Below are 22507 nucleotides of genomic sequence, written 5' to 3' on the forward strand. Positions count from 1 at the left end.
TTTACAAAAAAGGGAGACTTCGGGAAGTTTCCACCCCCCCTCCCCCACTGATTGGAAAGCTGCCTGCCTGATAGAGTTAAGCAATGCTGCCTAGAAAAAAAATCTTTTTCAAGCTGCGTCTTTCCCTCTTCCCTCCAACACAGTCTTTCCTTAAATCTGGATGATTTCCTTAGGATATCTTGTGAGGGGAGTGAGACCAGTTGATATCTTTTAGTGGTGCCAATGGATCTAATGATTACTTCTCCTGGGTGGGAAAGGCTGCTTTGTCAGTTCACTAAGCACAGGAGTCTCTTGTCTATGGGGATTCTCCAGTCATCCAGGTCGTGGTTGTTCCAAAGGTACTTTTTTCAAGAGGCAACTGGACTTTCTTGGTTTCCAGAAAGTCCAGTTGCCTCTTAAAAAAGCACCTTTGGGACAGGAGTCGCTTGTGTTGCTTCTGAGTGGGCAAAGCACATGATTACTCACTTAAAATAAGATTTTTTTTAAAAAAAGGAGGTAGGGGTGTGGATCCTCCTTCCAATTCATTTTAGTTTTCTCACATGATAATAAGGCTTAGTAACATGGCACCAGGCTTGAAGTTTATTTAGATATCTGTGGCATGTACTAATTTTATTGCGATCCTGAAAAAGTTTGGGAGGGCAGAGACTTGAACCTGGGTCCCCTATATATTTTCTTAATTTGTCTCTTTAGCTCGGCATTTTGTAGCCCAAATATGCCCACCGACTTTCTGGAGAGCTTAAATGACCTCTTTGCTAAAGGGATTCACTTAATGAACAAAAGTTGGCTGCTGATAGTTATTGTTGCATTTTAACTATTTTAATTCCACTAGGGGCTCTGGCACCCTGCCTGATTTGTAACTCTGGGTTGCAGGTATTGCTGATGAAAAGGAAAGTTTTCGGACAGAATGGTTTAAGTTTCCTTGATGGTTGCGACTATCTTCAGTATGTATTTCCCCATTTCTAATCTATTGATTGTACTCCAGTACTGCACTCTAACCACTGCGCCACCGTGGCTCATCTGACCCCTGGATAGATGTGCAATTGATGTAAAATGTAAAATGTTGAGTTTTACTACCAAAAGTTTGAATAAATGCTCTTTTCAGTGTTTAAGAATCATATAAATTCAGGTTTGTTTTCCCCCCCCCTTCCAATCTGATTGTTTGAATAAACAAGTTTTGTTCATATCTAGTTTTGTTTGCTGATTCAAGTGTGATAAACTGGCATTCTGATTCTGAATTAGACACAATGGAAATTTCAGGATTGTATACTTCCTTTTTGCTGCTTTGGGCTAAATAAGTGGGAAAAGAACTTTCAACGGGACAAGTGCCAATAATATTGCTGACAGATGGTGCCCAGTTTATTTGGTTGATGTCAGAGTATTTAATAGAGTGGTACGGTGGCCTAGAGGTGGAGCTCTCGCCTCACAATCAGGAGGCTGTGAGTTGGATTCTAGATAGAGGCAGATATTTCTCTCTCTGGGCACAATGAGAATATATCTGCTGAAACAATCTCCACATTGGCGACAGGAAGGGCATCCGGCCAGTAAACCCTCAGCTCCATTCAGTTGCCCAAGACGCCACCCCGCAAGGGATTATGGGGGTCTTTAAAAGAAGATGGAAAAAGCTAGTCCACGAAGAACAGCCCAGGGTGTGGAGGTGTGATACCCATCTTGTCAAGAGAAACTACAAATTTATCCAGATGTGAATCAGTTAAAAATTGGGAGTTGATTCCTCGGCATTCTAGCTCTGACACCAGATGCAGCACTCAGAACACTACAGAGAATGGAGAATTCTGCTAGACTAGGATGGACAGTTATTTCTTCAAAGTTTACACAGTCAAGCAGAAAAAGGAACAGTGCCAATGAGAAACTCACAAATGTTTTTATTCAAGTCCTGTTGCACAGTTCTTTCCCTCACATTGATCCTTCCCATTCCCCCAAGATGTGAGACCAAAAAAAAAAACCATGTTCAAGTCAATAGATGATCTGATTTTATTTGCCCTGTGCTGATCGAGACCGGCTCCTTCAGGACGACAAGACAGACTCTTGAAGGGCATTCAAGGTGGGACAATCGATAACCCACCGTTTTGGGACAGCGGTCTTCTTTAAGAATAGGATCATCAATACCAATTCTGCCTCAACAAATGCTGGTCCTGTGTTTGAAAGGTGGCTGTAATGCCAATGTTGAAGTTCTCAAAAGAGTAGACTCGTTTTCAGCAAATACTGTAGTAACATATTGGGAATGGGTTGATGCTATTGGAATGTGAAATCGGGTGGTGATGTGGTGTTGAGAGCCAGCTTGGTGTAATGGTTAAGGCACCGGATAACAACTGAGTTCTAGCCCTGTCTGAGGTGACCCTTCAGCCAGTCCCTCTCTCAGCCCCGGGAAGAAAAAGGACCCTAGCAACATAGCTACAATCCAGAAATCACACTCCTTCCCTTGTAACGTTGTGTGCTGGGAAAACATGACCTCCAACAGCAATGCCTCAGGCACATATTATGAACGGCCAGGAACATCCACAGAGGAAGTCAAGAAAAGTCAAGATGGCAACTGCAATGGCATAATTAATTCCGGTCCCTTTTTATGTGTGATATGTATGCAGTCATACGATTATTGCTGTCATCTTGATTTTTTTTTTTAAATCCTCCCGCAGTTGCCCCTGTGCAAGCACCTATAAGCAGTTCCAGTTTTTGGTTTTATATGAGGTTAGCCGTTTCTCTTCTGAACACACAAAAGCAGGGTGAAAACAGCCCACAAAAGCTGCCCCCTTTGTCCAAGAATGGAATTTAAATAATAATAATAATAATAATAATAATAATAATAATATAATAAAGACTGATCACTACAAAAGTTCCAATAAAATAGACATAGTCTAAAAGAATTAAATAGAATTAAATAAAATAGTACAGTATGTGTGTTTTATCCAAAACCCAAACAATTTGGTTTTGTGGTGCAAATTCTGCTTATTTGGTCCACGTTGGCAGACACTGCTGTAAAAGCAACATTTGGGGACCCCCGTTGAGGCTAAAGAAGGCCTCTGTGTAGGAAGTTACGGTTAAAGTTTTAACTGGGCTTGAGAGTCTAAGATTTTTATGGGTCTTTCAGTTTTTATTTCTTCCATGGTTCTTTGGTTCTCTTTTGGAAACGTTGCTCCAAAGATGTCCTCTTTGTATCGTTTCTGCCTCTGTAAAACACAACAAGGAAAGTTAAGACTCGATGGAATTGTTTTTGTATAATTCCTGTGGAATTTTAAATAGAGGCCTGGATGGAAGGACTCAAAACAGAAATTGTTCAAACCAGCATCATATATAGGGAGGGTCAAAATCTGACTGCACGTAACAAAGGATAAGGCTTGGATTGCAGCTACTTTTTTTTCATTTTGATCATTCACTGTGGGAAGCCCTCCAATGCAAACTCAGTTAAATGTCATTGAGCCAGTGCTGTCTGAAGACTTTTCCACGGTTATGTGACCAGCATGACATCACAGAGCGCTAACTTCCCACCAAAAAGGTACCTATTTTTCTACTCGCATTTGCATGCTTTTGAACAGCTCGGTTGGCAGGAGCTGAGGCGAGGATGGGAATTCAGCCCATTGTGTAGTGCTCAGGTTTCAAACCCCGGGCCACCGGCTTTCCAGTCGACAAGTCCAGCTCCTTAACTGCTGAGCCACCCCCTAATCCAGTATGCTGAACTAGAATTTGGGAGATGATGGAAATTAGAATTCGTTTTTAGGGTCTCAGCTTGGAAAGCCTATCTAAAAAATCAAAGATTGCCAACTTCTTACGACTTCCCACCGTATTTGTGTCCCTCAAAGACTTTTCCTTGCCCACTTAGAAGATCATTCCTAAAGTCATTCAACCAAAAAATCAACTCGGCCCTCTTCTGTTGAGGAATGCCAGAAGCCTGGATGACCTCAAATGACAAGGCATGAGTTGAGAACTTCCAGTGGGGGATGATTTACAAGACAATATTTACAAGGCGGATTAGGTTTAGGATTGAGTTTGGCGGCCAACCAAATGGAAATGGGTCATCATACCTTTAGCTGAAAACAATAGTCCTCTGCTTCCTCTTCAGTCAAGCTCAGCTTCTTTGCAAACATCTCCTTTAAGGTCTTAGCCACTTCGCTGGCCATGCGGATGTCCCCGCAGACATACAGATGTCCCCCTTCTTCATGGAGAAGCCTGTATACCTCTGCTTCTAATTCTTTCCGAAGGAGATCCTGCACATAAACCTGAACCATTTGCATATCATTCAGATTTTTTTCTGAGAAAGCTGCAATATTTAATCGCTTCATAAACTGGATCGTTAGTTTAGTGCTTGCCAGAAGTTTCTGGGTTATGGTTCCCATTAGTCCTCCCCAGTGAGGCTGGTGGCCAGGATTATGAAATTCATTTATCTGTTGGAAGCATGGAATTGGGATGCTCTGGCTACAAAGCTTTTTAAAGTAGAGCAAATTACAAGTGAATACTTCTTTTTAAAAAGACTGACAAACGTAGACTCTAAAAATAAGGAAGAAGAGGAGGGAAGGAGAACATTGAAGTATACTTCAAAACATTTTGAAGGCACTAGGGTGTCTATCGCCCAGTAGTTGGACAATCTATGCCACAGCTGGGGCAAATAATTAGCAGAATCCCAGTATTGTAGAGCACAGCACCCATAACGTATATACTATTAGAATAGAATAGAATAGAATAGAATAGAATAGAATAGAATAGAATAGAATAGAATAGAATAGAATAGAATAGAATAGAATAGAATTTTATTGGCCAAGTGTGATTGGACACACAAGGAATTTGTCTTGGTGCATATGCTCTCAGTGTACATAAAAGAAAAGATACGTTCATCAAGGTACAACATTTACAACACAATTGATGGTCAATATATCAATATAAATCATAAGGATTGCCAGCAACAAGTTATAGTCATACAGTCATAAGTGGAAAGAGATGGGTGATGGGAACGATGAGACAATTAATAGTAGTGCAGATTCAGTAAATAGTTTGACAGTGTTGATGGAATTATTTGTTTAGCAGAGTGATGGCCTTCGGGAAAAAACTGTTCTTGTGTCTAGTTGTTCTGGTGTGCAGTGCTCTATAGCGTCGTTTTGAGGGTAGGAGTTGAAAGTTTATGTCCAGAAGAGACTATCTATAGCAGGGGTCTCCAACCTTAGTAACTTTAAGACTTGTGGACTTCAACTCCCAGAATTCCTCGGAGTCCACTAGTCTTAAAGTTGCCAAGGCTGATCTATAGCTCAGAGTTGAACTGTGCAGTTCTTGATGCTTTTGGAAGTTGGATGTTTGCTTGCAGACTTTCCTTGACCCAACTAGGTAAGTTCATCCCTGCAAGCAACTATAGGCTTTGCTGCCATACGCAATTGCAAGGATGAGGTTACTTAGGCAGAGAAGATAATGATCACATACAAGTAGTCCTCAACTTGTGACCACAGTTGAGCCCAATATATCTGTTGCTAAGTGAGATGTTTGTTAAGTGAGTTTTGTCCTATTTTATGACCCTTCTTGTTAAGTGAATCACTGCAGTTGTTAAGTTAGTAACACAGTTGTTAAGTGAATTAGGCTTCCCCGTTGATCTTTGCGTGTCAGAAGTTCACAAAAGGTGATCACATGACCCTGGGACACTGCAACGGTCATAAATGTGAGTCAGCTGACAAGCATCTGAATTTTGATCACTGACCAAAAGGGATGCTGCAATGGTCGTAAGTGTGAAAAATGGCCGTGAGTCATTTTTTTTTCCAGTGATGTTGTAACTTTGAACAGTCATTAAATGAACTGCTGTAAGTTGAGGACTACCTGTATACTAAAACAATTCCACCAACTCGTGCCGTTGTAACGAATGGTCACAAAACGGACTGTTGTAAGTCAAGGACTACCTGTGTTATACTGTTTTCGCCCACCCTGCTTCCTTACCATCTTTGTGTTCCTGCTCCTTTTAATCAGTGGGACTAGAACTTGAACCCAGGACTTCCTAGATACAATTTAGTGCTCTGCGGTGAGCAAAGTATCAAAGTCAAGATGCAACGGAGGCTTACTTTGGGATTCCCGGGCTCTCTGGAGTAAGCCGTGTAGACCTCTTGGAGAATCCCTTTCTGATGCATCTCCTCCATTTCTTCTCGGTAGAGGTGGTCCAGACTGGAGTGACGGCAGCCGAACAGCAGGATCAGACCTCTCCCTTGGATCCCTAAAAACCAGAAGGCCAAAATCAATTGGGCTTCTTAGGTAGCTCAAGACACTCTTTGGGTCTGAATATGGAGAAGGAGTCCAGTGACTCCTAAGTGACCTAGGCATAGTGCATAAAATTATCTACCACAATGTCCTACCTGTCAGTGACTCCTTCAGCTTCAACCACAACAATACACAAGCACACAATAGATACAAACTTAAAGTGAACCGCTCCAAACTCGATTGCAGAAAATATGACTTCAGTAACAGAGTGGTCAATGCCTGGAATGCACCACCTGACTCTGTGGTCTCATCCGCAAACCCCCAAAACTTTAACCTTAAGACTGTCTACTGTTGACCTCACCCCATTCCTAAGTAAGGGGCGTGCATAAGCGCACCAGCGTGCTTACCCACTGTTGTGACTCCAGCCCCCAAACCTGGCTCATGCCCGAAAGTGACTCCGAGAGTGAGGGGGAAGGGCCAGTAAGGCTTACCTCAGGAGCACCGATGCCTTTGGCCCGGTTCCAGGAGCCAGAACCAGACCAGTCGGAGGACGTAATGAGGCTGTCATCCCCTAATTCCTCTCTTCCTCAGGCTACGCCTTCAGACACAGCTGATAACAATCAAGCTTGGATCGACCCGCGCTTCAGAAGATTAGAGAGGCGGCGTCATCAAAGGGAAGGGTGGGGCAGGAACCCCACCCCACAGGATATATAAGGAGCTTTGGGACTGCTCTCACTCCACGGGGAGCAAAAGATTAGCTGAACCGTTTCAAAGAGAGCTGAAGTCTTACTCAGCGAGCCATTCGTTTGAACTTTGGCAAGCAGCTGCTATTTCTCTGCCAGGACTGATAAGAGCCGTGAATCCACTGGCTGAAGGCCAGCTCGTTACTCCGAGGTGGGGGAAGGAGACAGGACACCATCCCTGTCCTAATATTCCTTTTTTTACTTACTCTTTTCATGTATCCAAATTATGTTTATACGTTTACTTTATATATGATTGATCAATAAATAAATAAAATAAATAAAAAGTGTCCCAGTCAACAGAACGAACAGAAGGGCCCCTGAATGCCCCAACATGATCACATTTGGAAAGAAGAGAAGCAACTCACAGTGTCATCAAAAGGGGAACAAAGCCATGTTGCAAAACCACAATTTAATGATTGCGTTGCAGCACTGAGTGGGACACGGGAGCATGAGTCTCATGAAGCATCAAAGGCTGCCTCAGATTAAGTTGGGGTTTGATTTTTAGACCTATCTTAACAGGTTCTCTTTTCCAAGATCTACTTCACAGGTTTAAGCAAATTTTCCAAAAGAGTAAGGCTTGTATTCTATGAGCCCAAATAAAAAATTAGACTTTCGAATTTCTAATTAGAGCTGTGGTGGCACAGTGGTTAGAATGGGGTATTGCAAGCTAACGCTGCCGATTGCCAGTAGTTCGATCCGGACTGGCTCAAGACTCAGCCTTCCATCCTTCCGAGGTTGGTCAAATGAGGACCCAGATTGTTGGGAGGCAAGATGCTGACTCTGTAAACTCCCTAGAGCAGGGGTTTCCAACCTTGGCAACTTAAAGACTTGCGGACTTCAACTCCCAGAATTGGGAGTTGAAGCTTTGCTGGCTGAGGTATTCTGGAAGTTGAAGTCCGCAAGTTGTCGTGTCCCACTCCTCCGCTGACGGCCGGGTCAGGGAAATCCAAATCAGGCGTGCCTCTGCAGCTCTGCCAAAGTCCTAGCAAAGTCCTCAAGGCAGGGAGGAGACCAGAAAGTGACTTCAGCAAGATATGTTCGACTTTGCCTGACTCAGAGAATGCCAGAAAGCAGATCTTTTATATAGGCCATGGGGTGTGGCTCCATGACTCAGCACTTATCCAGGCCTGCCCCTCCCTTCCTTGTGACGCCGCCGCCTATCAATTCTTCTGAAGCGAGGGTCACTCCAGTCGGCAGCTGTTGGTAATTGACCTCCCTCAGGCTCACATGCTGTGGGGGAGGGGGAGGGGTCTAGTTGCTCCCTTTGCCTGGGCATGGAGCCAGGGCTGGGGCGAGGTGCTTCCTCCTCCTCAGCCTGTCTGGGCATGGAGCCAGGGCTGGGGCCGGGAGGCATACTAGGACATTCCTCAGCGTTCGGAAGCAGATAAGAAGGCCCCGGCTGCGGTGAGAGCGGGCAAGACACAACACAAGTCTTCAAGTTGCCAAGATTGGAGACCCCTGGCCTAGAGAGTGGTGTAAAGCATTATGAAGTGTTGTAGAAGCCCAAGTGCTATTGCTAGTGCTAATTGTTAGATAATGCCAACCTCTAAACCTCCCTGCCTATTTCAATTGCACGTGGATTGGTCCAACCGGATCACTCAGAAAGTAAAGCAAAGTCCTCTTCACCTTTCTTTTCTAAGTCAAAGTGTCGTTGTTGCCAGAAGCTTCTAAAAGGAGCAATTCCTGTACCAGGACCAATCAGGATGCACGGTTTTCTTGGATCTTTTGGAAGTTGGAATCCAGCAGCACTAGATAACAATGAAACAAACAAATATCTTACTCCTAGAGAAGCAGGAAGTGCAAATATCTCTTCTTCAGTGGCGGGATTCAAATCACGTCGCTACCGTTTTGCTTGTGGGTGCGTGGGGGTGCTCACATGCGTGCGCGATGTTTCTGCACATGCGGAGAGATGTCTGGGCAGGTGGGCAGAGCCTCCCGCTGTCGCTGCTACCGGTTTGCCCAAGCCAGGGCGAACTGGTAGCAATCCACCACTGCTCTTCTCCCATGAATACACTTCTCAGATTATTTTGCAACAGATCATGGGTCTTTAATTCCTTTAGATTTCAAATAGATATAGGGAGTCCTCACTTAGCAATCACAATTGATGAACGTACCTTGATGAACGTATCTTTTCTTTTATGTACACTGACAGCATATGCACCAAGACAAATTCCTTGTGTGTCCAATCACACTTGGCCAATAAAAATTCTATTCTAAAAAATTCTATTCTATTCAAGTCCATTGCTAAGCTTTGTGGTCCCTAAGCAGAAATTCAGATGATCGCAACGGACTTCTAACACTTCTTCACAACTGACTTCTAACACTTCTTCGCAAAGCATAATGTGACTTTCCTTTCTGTGTTCTCCGTTAACTCTGTTTGTCACAAGCCACTTAGGAAGCAGGCAAATGGCGATCATGTTACCATGAAACAATGTGACAGTCATAAATGCAAGGATTGGTGACAAAGTTGTTGGGTTTTTTTTATACCATCGTAACTTTAAATGGGTGCTAAATGGGGCAATTCATAAGGGAAGTCTAGCTGTACATTGAGATACATTCTACCTATGCCAATTGGAAATGTTTAGGCCTGGTTTGCCTGCTTTTATTTTTCTTTTCGCTCTCACTTAGAGAAAAGACTAAGATAGAGCCCATCCCCTTGTTTATTTAATTTCTATTTACAGGTCTTTGAACAGTCCAGAAATTAGTCCATATGCTTTCTAGAAATTAGTCCATATGCTTTCTAGAAATTAGTCCATATGCTTTCTAGAAATTAGTACATATGCTTTCCAAAAATTAATCCATATGGTTTCCAAAAATTAGTCCATATGCTTTACATTCCTAACAGAATCAACCTACATTTCATATGACACCATTTGGGTATTTTTTCAGTTTTAGAACTCAAGTTTTTGTTACAAGATACATTTCAGGTGTGATAGTACCTGCGAATAAAACAGGGAATTGTCTTTTTCGGGGCCACTGTGTTCAACCAAGTACTGCATATCCCATGGTGCACTGGACCTTTTCCATCTGAGAAGAAAGGGAGAGAAAAAGAACACACACGTGATGTTTTGGTGAAGTATTTTGAGAAGGTTTAGCTGAAATCACAAGAAAGGTGAGCAGACAGACTTTGCTGTAGGGTGATTTTAGTAGGCTCCAGTTAGAACAGTGGTAGTCAACCTGGTCCTTACTGCCCACTAGTGGGTGTTCCAGCTTTCATGGTGGGCAGTAGGGGTTGTGTCTGATACTGAAGCACTTTCATTTTTTTAAATTTAATTGACTTTTTAAAAAATTTTCATAGCATTATTTAAAAATATTTTCATTAGGTTTTCATAAAATTCCCCGTGACAATTTAAATTGCTGAAAATATACTATTTGTATCATCTGTGCATAGGTTTAGTTCACGTTATGTAAGTGAAACTAAATGGCGCTATCGTTCGACCGCAAACAAAAGAGCCTCGTCCCAGAATAGCTCACGCATCTCCCCCCACACCACCCACTTGTAACAGACAAGCAGAGCTGGTAGCCGGCACCCCCCCCAAACCCAATCCACGATGCGCGAGAGGCATGCGCAGATGAGGATACATGGCACATTAGTGTGGAACCGGTGGGCGGTTAGAAAATTTTACTACTAACAGATACAAAAGTGGGCGGTAGGTATAAAAAGGTTGACTACCCCTGAGTTAGAGGATAAGAAGAGTATTAATGCTTTTGAACTTTGCTGTTGGAGAAGACTCCTGAGAAATCACTGTACAGGTCGTCCTCCACTTACAACAGTTCATTTAGTGACCACTCAAAGTTACAATGCCACTGAAAAAAGTAACTTATGACCATTCTTCACACTTACAACTATTGTAGCATCCCCATTGGTTGCGTGATTAAAATTCAGACACTTGGCAAATGACCCATATTTATGACGATTGCAGTCTCCCAGGGTCACGTGATCATCTTTTTCGACCTTCTTACAAACAAAGTCAACAAGGAAGATTCACTTAACAACCAGGTTACTACCTTAACAGTTGCAGTGATTCGTTTAGCGACTGTGGCAAGAAAGGTTGTAAAATGGGGGAAAAAATTCATCTAACAATTGCCTTGCTTAGCAACAAAAACTTTGGGCTCAATTGTGGTCGTAAATCAAGGGCTACCTGCATTTACTGTTCAATTTTTTGTAATTCTGCTTTTTATTATTTTTAAACAACTCAAGGTGGCGACCATAGCTAATACTCCTTCTTCCTCTTATTTTTCTCCACAACAACAACACTGTGAGGTGGGCTGGGTGGAGAAAGAATGACTGGCCCAAAGTCACCCAAACTGGTTTTCATGCCTAAAGCGGGACTAGAACTCACACTCTCCTACTTTCTAGCCTGGTGCTTTAACCACTAGACCAAACCGGCTGTCACATTTGATGAAGGGTCACCGCAAACACGGGGCCAAATGAAGTTTCAGAACAGAAAGCCCACTTACTTCTAGATCTATAGGTCACTACAGCCACAGTCAAATGTAATTCCTGGGGCGCCCAATCCTGCGAAGAACTGATGGAGTAATATCTGGGTTTGAGTAAAGGCAGCTGAGAGAGTAAGAAGGCTGTTGAGAGCCTGATGGATGGGAATTCCTCCAGGACTTCCAAAATAGTAGGGCTGTTGTAAAATTTCCACTTGTTGTATTCCTCCAAATTCTACAGTGGAAAACAAACAAACAGACACTCAGACACTTGGTGTTTATTTATGGATTGATCTTGATGACAAGATCACGTGAAATGTTAATACCACTTTATAATGCCTTGGTAAGGCCACACTTGAAATATTGCATTCAGTTTTGGTCGCCACGATGTAAAAAAGATGTGGAGACTCTAGAAAGAGTGCAGAGAAGAGCAACAAAGATGATGAGGGGACTGGAGGCTAAAACAAGTGAAGAACGGTTGCAGGAACTGGGCATGCCTAGTTTAATGAAAAGAAGGACTAGGGGAGACATGATAGTAATATTCCAATATCTCAGGGATTGCCACAAAGAAGAGGGAGTCAAACTATTCTCTAAAGTACCAGAGGGTAGAACAAGAAGCAATGGGTGGAAACTAAACAAGGAAAGAAGCAACTTAGAACTAAGGAGAAATTTCCTGACAGTTAGAACAATTAATAAGTGGAACAAGATGCCTCCAGAAGTTGTGAATGCTCCAACACTGGAAATTTTTAAGAAGATGTTGGATAATCATTTGTCTGAAGTGGTGTAGGGTTTCCTGCCTGGGTAGGGGGTTGGACTAGAAGACCTCCAAGGTCCCTTCCAACTCTGTTATTATAATATTATTATAATATTATTTATATCTCCTTCAAAATGGGGGTGCAGCCTGTTGTAGAAACAATGGTACCTTATAAAATTCCAAGAGATAACACAAGATTGTTGGGGGCAATATGCTAATTCTGTAAACTGTTGAAGAGAGGGCTGTAAAGCACTATGAAGCAGTATACTGTATAAGTCTAAGAGTGCTGTTGCTATTAAACAGGAAAAGAACATAGAAATAACAATAGGCATAAATTTGACTCAAAGCCAGAGATGGAAATGTGTTATCCTAAATACAGTGATTATGTTACCAATCCCTGATCAGTTCACCAGACTTGCACTATTGTAGCTATATTAAAGATCCTGTTGAATTGAGCTTGATTACCATACAGGCATGTTGATGTAGCCTTTTTAATAGCAGGACATAAGTGATCTGCTATTGGAATGTTTTCAACTTCCCAGTATGGTCTACAGCCATGAAATCTCCTGATGGTCTCCCACCCAAGCACTAACAGAATAGAATTGGAAGGGACCTTGGAGGTCTTCTAGACCAGGGGTCTCCAACCTTGGTGCCTTTAAGACCTGGGGACTTCAACTCCCAGAGTCCCAGAGACTCTGGGAGTTGAAGTCCACAAGTCTTAAAGGGACCAAGGTTGGAGACCCCTGGTCTAGATCAACCTCCTGCTCATGCAGGAAAACCACGGGTGAAATTCAGCAGATTCTGGAGAACCAGTAGCAGAAACTTTGAGTAGTCCAGAGAACCGGCAAATACCACCTCTGGCTGGCACCAGAGTGGGGTGGGAATGGAGATTTTGCAATATCCTTCCCCCAGGAGTGGGGAGGGAATGGAGATTTTGCAGTATCCTTCCCCTGCCACACTCACCAAGCCACACCACACCCACCACGCCATACCCACAGAACCGGTAGTAAAAAAAAAATGAATTCCACCACTGAGGAAACCATACACCATTTCACACAAATGGTTGTCCATTCTCTTTTTAAACATTTTCAGTGTTGGAGCATTTACAACTTCTGGAGACAAGTCGTTCCCCTGATTGTTCTAATTATCAGGAAATTTCTCCTTCGTTCTAAGTTGCTTCTCTCCTTGATTAGTTTCCACCCATTGCTTCTTGTCCTGCCCTCAGTTGCTTTGGAGAATAGATTGACTCCCTCTTCTTTGGGGCAGCCCCTGAGATATTGGAACACTGCTATCATGTCACCCCTAATCCTTCTTTTCATTAAACCAGACATTCCCAATTCCTGCAACTGTTCTTAGTATGTTTTAGCCTCCAGCTCCCTAATCATCTTTGTTAATAATAACATCATAACAGAGTTGGAAGGGACCTTGGAGGTCTTCCAGTCCAACCCCCTGCCCAGGCAGGAAACCCTACACCATTTCAAACAAATGGCTATCCAACATTTTCTTTAAAATTTCCAGTTTTTTGCTTTTATTGCTTTTCTCTGCATTCTTTCTAGAGTTTGAACATATTTTTTATATTGTGGTGACCAAAACTGGATGCAATATTCCAAGTGTGGTCTTACCAAGGAATTATAAACTGGCCTTAGAACCGAGTCCAACCCTGCCTAACTTTTGAAGATCAACGATGGTTGGCCAGCTGCTAGCAGATGAAACAGAGACATGATCTATAAGCAAAATTTTCTCTCCCTGCCTTTATCTAGTCCCAAACTCACATGACACAAGAGATGCAGCTTTTCCTTCTCACTTTTATCTTCTGCCAGCTGGGAAAATGATCTTAGCAACTGCTGGGAAGGAGGAGAGGTGACATCAAGGAAATGCATCAAAGCTTGGTACAGTGTACATGCTGGAAACTTTTTGTAAGGAGTCCAGTAGCCACCTGGAATGAAAGAGGAAATGGGTGAGAATATATTCTGAGAGTCAACAGAGGAAATCAGTTGGGGAGAGACTTCATCAAAGTCAAAAATAAATACATCTGACCAGTTGTCTTCCAAAACGGTCTTTCCTGTTGGCCCGAACTGCTAATTGAAGTCAATATGATCCCTGCAGGGGATACCTCATCCCCATAGCTTTTAAATCATGCCTCCCAATTTAGAATGAATGGCTTTTCCGTTTTGGAGTGTGTGAAAGTAGTAAAACAAGGAGCTTTAAACTCTCAATTGACTTAACACACCTCTTTTACTCAGGGAAAAAATAGCTAACAAAAATGCCACACCCCAAATGGAACAAAAGAAGTCCCAAATTCCCCACACACGATTTTTCTGATAAAAATCCCTTCACCATGAGGTCCCTTTGGGAGGTGAAAGGCTAAAATGCTACCCACTCTTGCCCAATTGGAAAAGAACTGAATGCCAAGATAACAGAGGTATCCTTTTTCTTTCTTGTTCACTCCAAATTCATTTGGATATGCATTGTCCCTTTCTTGTAAAGGTATCATTTGTTGTTGTTAGTTGCGAAGTCGTGTCCAACTCATTGCGACCCAATGGACAACATTCCTCCAGGCCTTCCTGTCCTCTATCATCCTCTGGAGTCCATTTAAGCTCACGCCTACTGCTTCAGTGACTCCACCCAGCCACCTCGTTCTCTGTCGTCCCCTTCTTCTTTTGCCCTTAATCGTTCCCAGCATTAGGCTCTTCTCCAATGAGTCAAAGTACTTGAGTTTCATCTTCAGGATCTGGCCTTCTAGAGAGCAGTCAGGGTTGATCTCCTCTAGGACTGAGGACTTTGAACCATAGTTCAAAGGTCTCAATTCTTTGGCACTCACCCTTTCTTATGGTCCAACTTTCACAGGCATACATTGCAATTGGGAAAATCATAGCGTAGACTATACACACTTTTGTTGGCAGGGTGATGTCTCTGCTTTTTAGTACGCTGTCTAGATTTGCCATAGCTTTCCTCCCCAGGAGCAAGAGTCTTTTAATTTCTTGCTGGAGTCCCCATCTGCGATGATCTTGGAGCCCAGGAAAATAAAATCTGTCACTACCTCCATTTCTTCCCCATCTATTTGCCAGGAATTGAGAGGGCCGGATGAGATGATCTTAGTTTTCTTAACGTTTCCCATAGCAAAAAAAGTTGGAAAGAGGACTCCTAACTTACGATCGCGGCATGTTTCCAGTCTAAAGATTTCATTGAACGGAGGAGCATCTGCTACTCGGGAGATGATACCATCAACCAAAGCTTCTCGGTTTGTAGGGAAGATCCCAAGATGGTCCCCTGGGAGATAGTTGATTTCCTGATTGGTTTCACAGGAAAGTTTAATTAGCATGGTAACGCGGCTGAAAAGGAAAGGGAAACACAAACCCATTTTAAGTCAACCGTCACAGGATTTCCTTGTTAAAATCACAAGACGGGATACTTCTCAAACTTCATGCGGGAAGCATTACGGTGTGATTTTTTTGACACCATTTATGGGAAGACTTTTGAACTTCAATACAGATCATTATATTTTTAGTTGAGGGAAGGGTTCTCTAAGCTACATAAGCCGAGATAGACAGCAAGGACTGGATTTTCTTGTTTTTTTTCTTGTATTTTTCCTTTGAAAAACATTTTTTTTAAATTTTGAATTTATATCCCGCCCTTCTCCGAAGACTCAGGGCGGCTTACACTATGTTAGCATTAGTCTTCATCCATTTGTATATTATATACAAAGTCAACTTTTATTGCCCCCCAACAATCTGGGTCCTCATTTTACCTACCTTATAAAGGATGGAAGGCTGAGTCAACCTTGGGCCTGGTGGGACTTGAACTTGCAGTAATTGCAAGCAGCTGTGTTAATAACAGACTGCATTAGTCTGTTGAGCCACCAGAGGCCCATAAACTTTTTCAATTCTTGGATGAAAAGCAAAACATTTTTTCAAAGGAAAAAAACCAAGAAGGTCCAGTTACCTTTAGGAAAAAAGCACCTTTGGGTCAACCATGACTTGGATGATTGAGAATCTCTTTAGACAAGGATTTTAAACTTGTATACATTTAAAGATATAATTGACTAACACCAAGGGATTGAAAAATGTTAATTCCTTTTCCAGCAAGAAAAGGGAAGATTAAGGATGATTTTTTCTTCTTTTTTAGCCCATATTTATTGACACATAAAACTCTTGGCAGGTCTTTTAAAAACTGAATGTAGCTTTTGGCCCTTAAAAAGAAGTCTCTCTCTTCCTTATATTGAGCTAAAATTCAGTGATTTTCAACGCTGCTTTATTTTGGAACAATTCTATTTAACCATTTATCGGTAGTATGTAATTCTTTTATTGAAATGTAACTGTATGTTTGTATCACATGGAAAAAGTTTAGGCAACGCTGGTCAATATGCATATCTAAGTACACACTGGCTAATACAACCTTTATGTGGCACAAAGTTAAAAATAAAATCTTTCTGCAAATTTGAATGCATACTTTATGTGCAGTTAGAAGTTTAACGGGTTCAAAAAAAAAAAAAAAATAGAGAGTATGGCAAGCAGGAAAGAATACCTGGACTGTGAACTTTGAAGATTCTGCCGAAATTTGAGGGTCAGTGGAACTACATTTTTCCCATGAATATCACCAAGTGCTACAGAGAAAACAAAGAAACAAATAAACTGTCTTTGGTCACAGCTAAAAAAATTTGGACCATTACAGATAACGTCTCAAAAGCATCCCAAGACATCTTAAACCAATGGTGGGTTGCCCCCGGTTCGGTCCGGTTCTTGCGAACTAGTAGGAAAACTAGGCCAGGCTCCGCCCACCCACCCAGATGTCATCATAGACCATCTGCGCATGTGCAGAAGCTTGGCGCTTGCGCGATCCCATTGCGAACCGGTAGTAAAGGTAAGTAGAACCCAACCTCTGTCTTAAACCCAGTGCAATTTTCCCCAAGATGCTGGAGCAGCTGGGGGAAAGATGCACCTGTTTTTGAAGTGTTCTTGATAGGTGCCATCTGCACACCCAGCTGTCCTCCTGTCACAGATGGGCAGTCCTTTTTTTTTTTTATTTGAATTTATATCCCGCCCTTCTCCGAAGACTCAGGGCGGCTTACACTGTGTTAAGCAATAGTCTTCATCCATTTGTATATTATATACAAAGTCAACTTATTGCCCCAACAATCTGGGTCCTCATTTTACCTACCTTATAAAGGATGGAAGACTGAGTCAACCTTGGGCCTGGTGGGACTTGAACTTGCAGTCATTGCAAGCAGCTGTGTTAATAACAGACAGATTTAGTCTGCTGAGCCACCAGAGGTCCTTGAGTTACAATCGCTATTGAGCCTGGCATTCTGGTTGTAAGCTGCTGCGGTTGTAAGTTGAGTCGTCATTAAACGACCGGCCTTGATTTTACAATCCCTTTTACAGTTATTGTTAAGCCAGTCGCTGCAGTCGTTAAGCGGATCGTGTGGTCTGAATCTAGCTTATCGAATGGACATTTTTTTGGCTGGAAAATGGCAAAAAAAGCATTGCAAACTGCATTCGCGTGACCGTAGGATGCTGCAACCAGTCATAAAGGGCCGTGATAGCTCAGGCTGTAAGAAGCCTGTTATTAGAACACAGCAGCCTGCAATTACTGCAGGTTCAAGCCCGGCCCAAGGTTGACTCAGCCTTCCATCCTTTATAAGGTAGGTAAAATGAGGACCCAGATTGTTGGGGGGGCAATAAGTTGACTTTGTAAAAATATACAAATAGAATGAGACTATTGCCTTATACACTGTAAGCCGCCCTGAGTCTTCGGAGAAGGGCGGTTTATAAATGTAAATAAAAAAAATAAAAATAAATGTGAGCTAATTGCCAAGTGCCCAAAATGGAATAATATGGCTCTAGGGTGTGTCTGTGTATGTGAGAGAGAGAGAGAGAGAGAGAGAGAGAGAGAGAGATTGTGTATGAGTTTGCAGTCGTAATTTTGAGGAGAGGTTATAACTTGTAATTCAAGGACTACTTGATTGCCTTTTCTGCACAACCAAAATCTGTATTTTGTGGTTGTTGTGTTGTTTTTAACACATACAAGTTGACTAATTGAAGAGAAGCAAATGTCAATTTTAGTTTATTAAAATTTATAGGTAACTCATCTGTTATTAGATAGAGAATAGAACTGAAAAATGTGATTTGGCAGTTACGATTTCAAGGGTATAATTGAAATTATAATTACCGTATATTGTCACCCAATGGATGGGCACAAAATGGGGGAATATGTTTTGTTGTGAGCTTGGAATAAAACATAAAATTTGAAACGTACAATTGGCACTTTGATGGAACTTTGAAACTTGAAATTCTGTTTCAGAAAAATCTTTTTTTCTGCCTCTGAAAGCCTCCAAAACAGAGCTTCAGAAAAAAAAACTTCTGAAGCTCTGTTTGGGGGCTTCTTTTCTGAAGCTCTGTTTGGAGGCTTTTTTTCCTGAAGCTCTATTTGGGGGCTTCTTTTCTGAAGCTTCATTTCTGATCCTTTTTTCAGCCTCTGAAACCTCTGTTTGAGAAGCTGGGTAGGGCTACATTCGGAGTATAACATGCACCCAGATTTTCACCCTCTTTTTTTGGGGAAAAAGGTGCGTCTTATACTCTGAAAAATACGGTAAGTAGTAGGATATATTCCATGAGTTAAAACACTGTTTTCCAACCTTGGCAACTTTAAGAAGTATGGGCTCTCAGAATTCCTCAGCCAGCATAAAATCCATACATCTTAAAGTCACCAAGGTTGAAAAATACTTATTAAAAAGGATCAAAGTGATGATAACAACATTCAATTAAAAATAAAGGCATTTAAGGATCAGAGGAGACCATACCTTTCTCTAAATCCAATGGCCGAGAGTCATATACAATCCTAAAATCCCTGGGGTTCCAGCTTTCCTTACATGTATATTCTTTTGGTAACAGGATCTTGTGCTTTCCACGGATATCAAAAATTTCACAGGCAGTCTTCTCAAATATATATATATATTAAAAAAAAGAATAGATGGATGTTATTGAGGACTCTATGTAATCATCTTGAGCCTCTGGGCTAGTCATCTTGAACCTTCCAGTTAGGGGGTTAAAAGTAAATGAAATTAATTTCAGTCAAGTGGCTTGTTTAAAAAGCCGGTTTCAATTCACAGCACGGGCAACTGCCAAGATCATGCAAACAATGACGCTTTCTTGCTTCTGGGGAGGCCAAGGCTAATATGTGCATGGAGAAGGAAAGTGAGCGTTTTCAATGTAATTAACATCCATTATGCATGGAAGTGACATGATTTGCTTCTTTAGAAAGCAAAACTGGATTAGGAGATTAGCCCCATTGTGCCTTAGAGCAATTTAATGGATAACTAGGGGACACCATTGGGAATGAGAGGAGAAAGACCAAGAAAAGAGCCTGTTATTCAATAGCCTGGCTAACCGGCAATGTGGTGTAAATGCAGACTCCACACAGGCTTTCCAGAGGAAGAAACAGGAAGTAAAACAGCAGTCGTTGAACACATACAAGTAATTTTTGTTAAATGACTGCCTGGTTTAGGAAGGTGATGAAAAAGTAATTTTAAGACCAATCTTTGCATTTACAACCTTTGCGGGTTGTAAAGCCAAGGAAAATTGAAGAAGACCCTAAGTGCAGTTGTGATTTCACTTAGCAACCTCCTTGCTTAACTGCAGTTGCCAATCCCAATTGTGGTTGCAAAATGAAAACTAAGGTATAGTTAGTATACCTAGCCATATACTAAGGCTAGGGTTACCTTTCTATAAAAGTCATTTATTTTTTCTGTACTGTATTTATCTCATTTAGATTCTCTCTTGCTAGGCTCTCTCCACCCAGGATAAATAATGTTTCTGGGCTGGGGCAAACCTCAAACCTCTCATTTCTCCCATGGAAATCAGTTAAAGCCGTGTTTTGCAAATTTGGCAACTTTTAGATGAGTGGACTTAAATTCCCAGAATTCCTCATCCTGGCTGTGAAATTCTGGGAGTTGAAGTCCACACATCTTAAAAGTTGCCAAGTTTGAAAAATACTGAACTAAATCACTGGATTCTGGTATCCGCTGCAGAGACATTGGAAACTCAGAGACTCACTGGGCATCAAGGTTATAGAATAGAATAGAATAGAATAGAATAGAATAGAATAGAATAGAATAGAATAGAATAGAATAGAATAGAATAGAATAGAATTCTTTATTGGCCAAGTGTGATTTGACACACAAGGAATTTATCTCTGGTGCATATGCTCTCATGTACATAAAAAGAAAAGATACATTCATCAAGAATCATAAGGTACAACACTTAATGATAGTCATAGGGTACAAATAAGCAATCGAATCATACTAGGAAACAATCAATTTATTGTGTTATTGTAGCTACCTGAAATGTAAGAATGGCCCAGTTCCGAAAAGCTTCTTCTTGCCCATTGAGTTCATCTCCTTCACCCATTGGGCTGACTGGAAATGCCCCCAACTGTGCAAGTTTTTGGTGCACAAGACAGGCAAAGGCACAGAATTCTGGATACATGCTTGAACCCAAGCCAAAGACCGCATACCTGTTTGAAGAGAAAAGCTGCATTAATGCTGGTTTTTACAAATATAATCATAAGCAGTGTGTGTGTTGGAGGAGATCTCATTTTAAAACAGGCATTTTTCCTTCTGAGATTATCTCCGTTGAAGTACCTCTGTTAACAACCTATTGAAAAGTTCACAAGCCTGCTGCTTGATAGAATTGAGAATACTGGCAGTCCTCAACTTAGAACAGTTCCATAAAGAATAGGAATTGGTTAATTGGGATAAGCAAAATTCTGGACATAATTACCGGAATTTGTTACTCAGTTGTTTCATTGACAAGAGGGCATTCTGCAGAGTCTATAATAAAGAAAAAAAGACATATATTGCAGGGATAGTTTGACTGATTGTGGAAAATCACTATAGAGCATGCATTAAAAGTATTACTTTGCCGTTGCTTGGTGCATCGCCATTTCCAAAAGTGCTGGTGACCACCAGAAGTAGAGTTTCCTTCTCAAGGTCTCTTAGGTTGTAATCCCCCATACAGGTAACCTAAAAGGAGAAAGAAATGTTATCAGGGACTGGGGAAGATAAATGGAAGTGGACAAAACATAGTGAGGGAAGAAAATAATATTCATTGTCCATCTTTCTTCAGAACCTGAAAAACATATAGTCAGTTGCTAAGTGAACTCAAGGGCCTCTGGTGGCTCAGCAGACTAAGTCTGTCTGTTATTAACACAGCTGCTTGCAATTACTGCAGGTTCTAGTCCCATCAGGCCCAAGGTTGACTCAGCCTTCCATCCTTTATAAGGTAGGTAAAATGAGGACCCAGATTGTTGGGGGCAATAAAGTTGACTTTGTATATAATATACAAATGGATGAAGACTATTGCTTAACACAGTGTAAGCCGCCCTGAATCTTTGGAGAAGGGCGGGATATAAATTCAAAAAAAAAAAAAGGGGGGGGGGTCACAGGTTACTTAAGAACATAGCCAAGCTTTAGTACTAACACAATACATTGTGGAAGACAAGCTTCCCTAATAGCTACCTTGTCTACGTCATCAACCTTGTCTCTGCTTTATATAAGTGGGAGGCAGAGACAATGCACTGAGAGCCACAGTGGCGCAGTGGTTAGAGTGCAGTACTGCAGGCTACTTCTGCTGACTGCCGGCTGCCTGCAATTTGGCAGTTCGACTCTCACCAGGCTCAAGGTTGACTCAGCCTTCCAGTCTTCCGAGGTAGATAAAATGAGGACCCAGATTGTTGGGGGCAATAGGCTGACTCTGTAAATCGCTTAGAGAGGACTGTAAAAGCACTGTGAAGCAGTATATAGAATAGAATTTTATTGGCCAAGTGTGATTGGACACACAAGGAATTTGTCTTGGTGCATATGCTCTCAGTGTACATAAAAGAAAAGATAGTTCATCAAGGTACAACATTTACAACACAATTGATGGTCAATATATTAATATAAATCATAAGGATTGCCAGCAACAAGTTATAGCGTGGCAGGGGAAGGATACTGTAAAATCTCCATTCCCTCCCGACTCCAGGGGAAAGTTACTGCAAAAATCCCCATTTTAATATAATATAATATAACAACAGAGTTGGAAGGGACCTTGGAGGCCTTCTAGTCCAACCCCCTGCCCAGGCAGGAAACCCAGTCAGTCAGTCAGATGGTTATCCAACATTTTCTTAAAAATGTCCAGTGTTGGAGCATTCACAACTTCTGCAGGCAAGTCGTTCCACTTATTAATTGTTCTAACTGTCTGTTGTGTCTTGCCCGCCCTCAGAGCAGCCGGGGCCTTCTTATCTGCTCCCGAACACGGAGGAATGTATGCCTCCCGGCCCCAGTCCTGGCTCCATGCCCAGACAAACTGCAGAAGAAGGAGCACCTCCCGGCCCCAGCCCTGACTCCATGCCCAGGCAA

The 22507-nt window shown here is 41.9% G+C and overlaps 1 protein-coding gene across 1 annotated transcript in view; it reads right to left on the reverse strand.

Moving 5' to 3' along the window:
• Window positions 1-1903: 1903 nt before the first annotated feature.
• Window positions 1904-22507, reverse strand: part of NOS2 (nitric oxide synthase 2) — a 53036-nt gene continuing 32432 nt past the window's right edge. Inside the window, exons 15-27 of the mRNA XM_058164275.1 lie at window positions 21026-21130; window positions 20889-20938; window positions 20448-20622; window positions 18911-19043; window positions 16636-16714; window positions 15265-15443; window positions 13884-14047; window positions 11382-11592; window positions 9860-9947; window positions 8547-8668; window positions 6045-6193; window positions 4035-4229; window positions 1904-3182 (exon numbers count right to left, since the gene is read on the reverse strand). Of these exons, the coding sequence (XP_058020258.1) occupies window positions 3054-3182; window positions 4035-4229; window positions 6045-6193; window positions 8547-8668; window positions 9860-9947; window positions 11382-11592; window positions 13884-14047; window positions 15265-15443; window positions 16636-16714; window positions 18911-19043; window positions 20448-20622; window positions 20889-20938; window positions 21026-21130 (1779 nt within the window). The 3' untranslated portion in view covers window positions 1904-3053. The remainder of the gene's footprint in view (window positions 3183-4034; window positions 4230-6044; window positions 6194-8546; window positions 8669-9859; window positions 9948-11381; window positions 11593-13883; window positions 14048-15264; window positions 15444-16635; window positions 16715-18910; window positions 19044-20447; window positions 20623-20888; window positions 20939-21025; window positions 21131-22507) is intronic.

The sequence above is a fragment of the Ahaetulla prasina genome, chromosome 1, assembly GCF_028640845.1.
Source record: "Ahaetulla prasina isolate Xishuangbanna chromosome 1, ASM2864084v1, whole genome shotgun sequence".
NCBI lineage: Eukaryota > Metazoa > Chordata > Lepidosauria > Squamata > Colubridae > Ahaetulla > Ahaetulla prasina.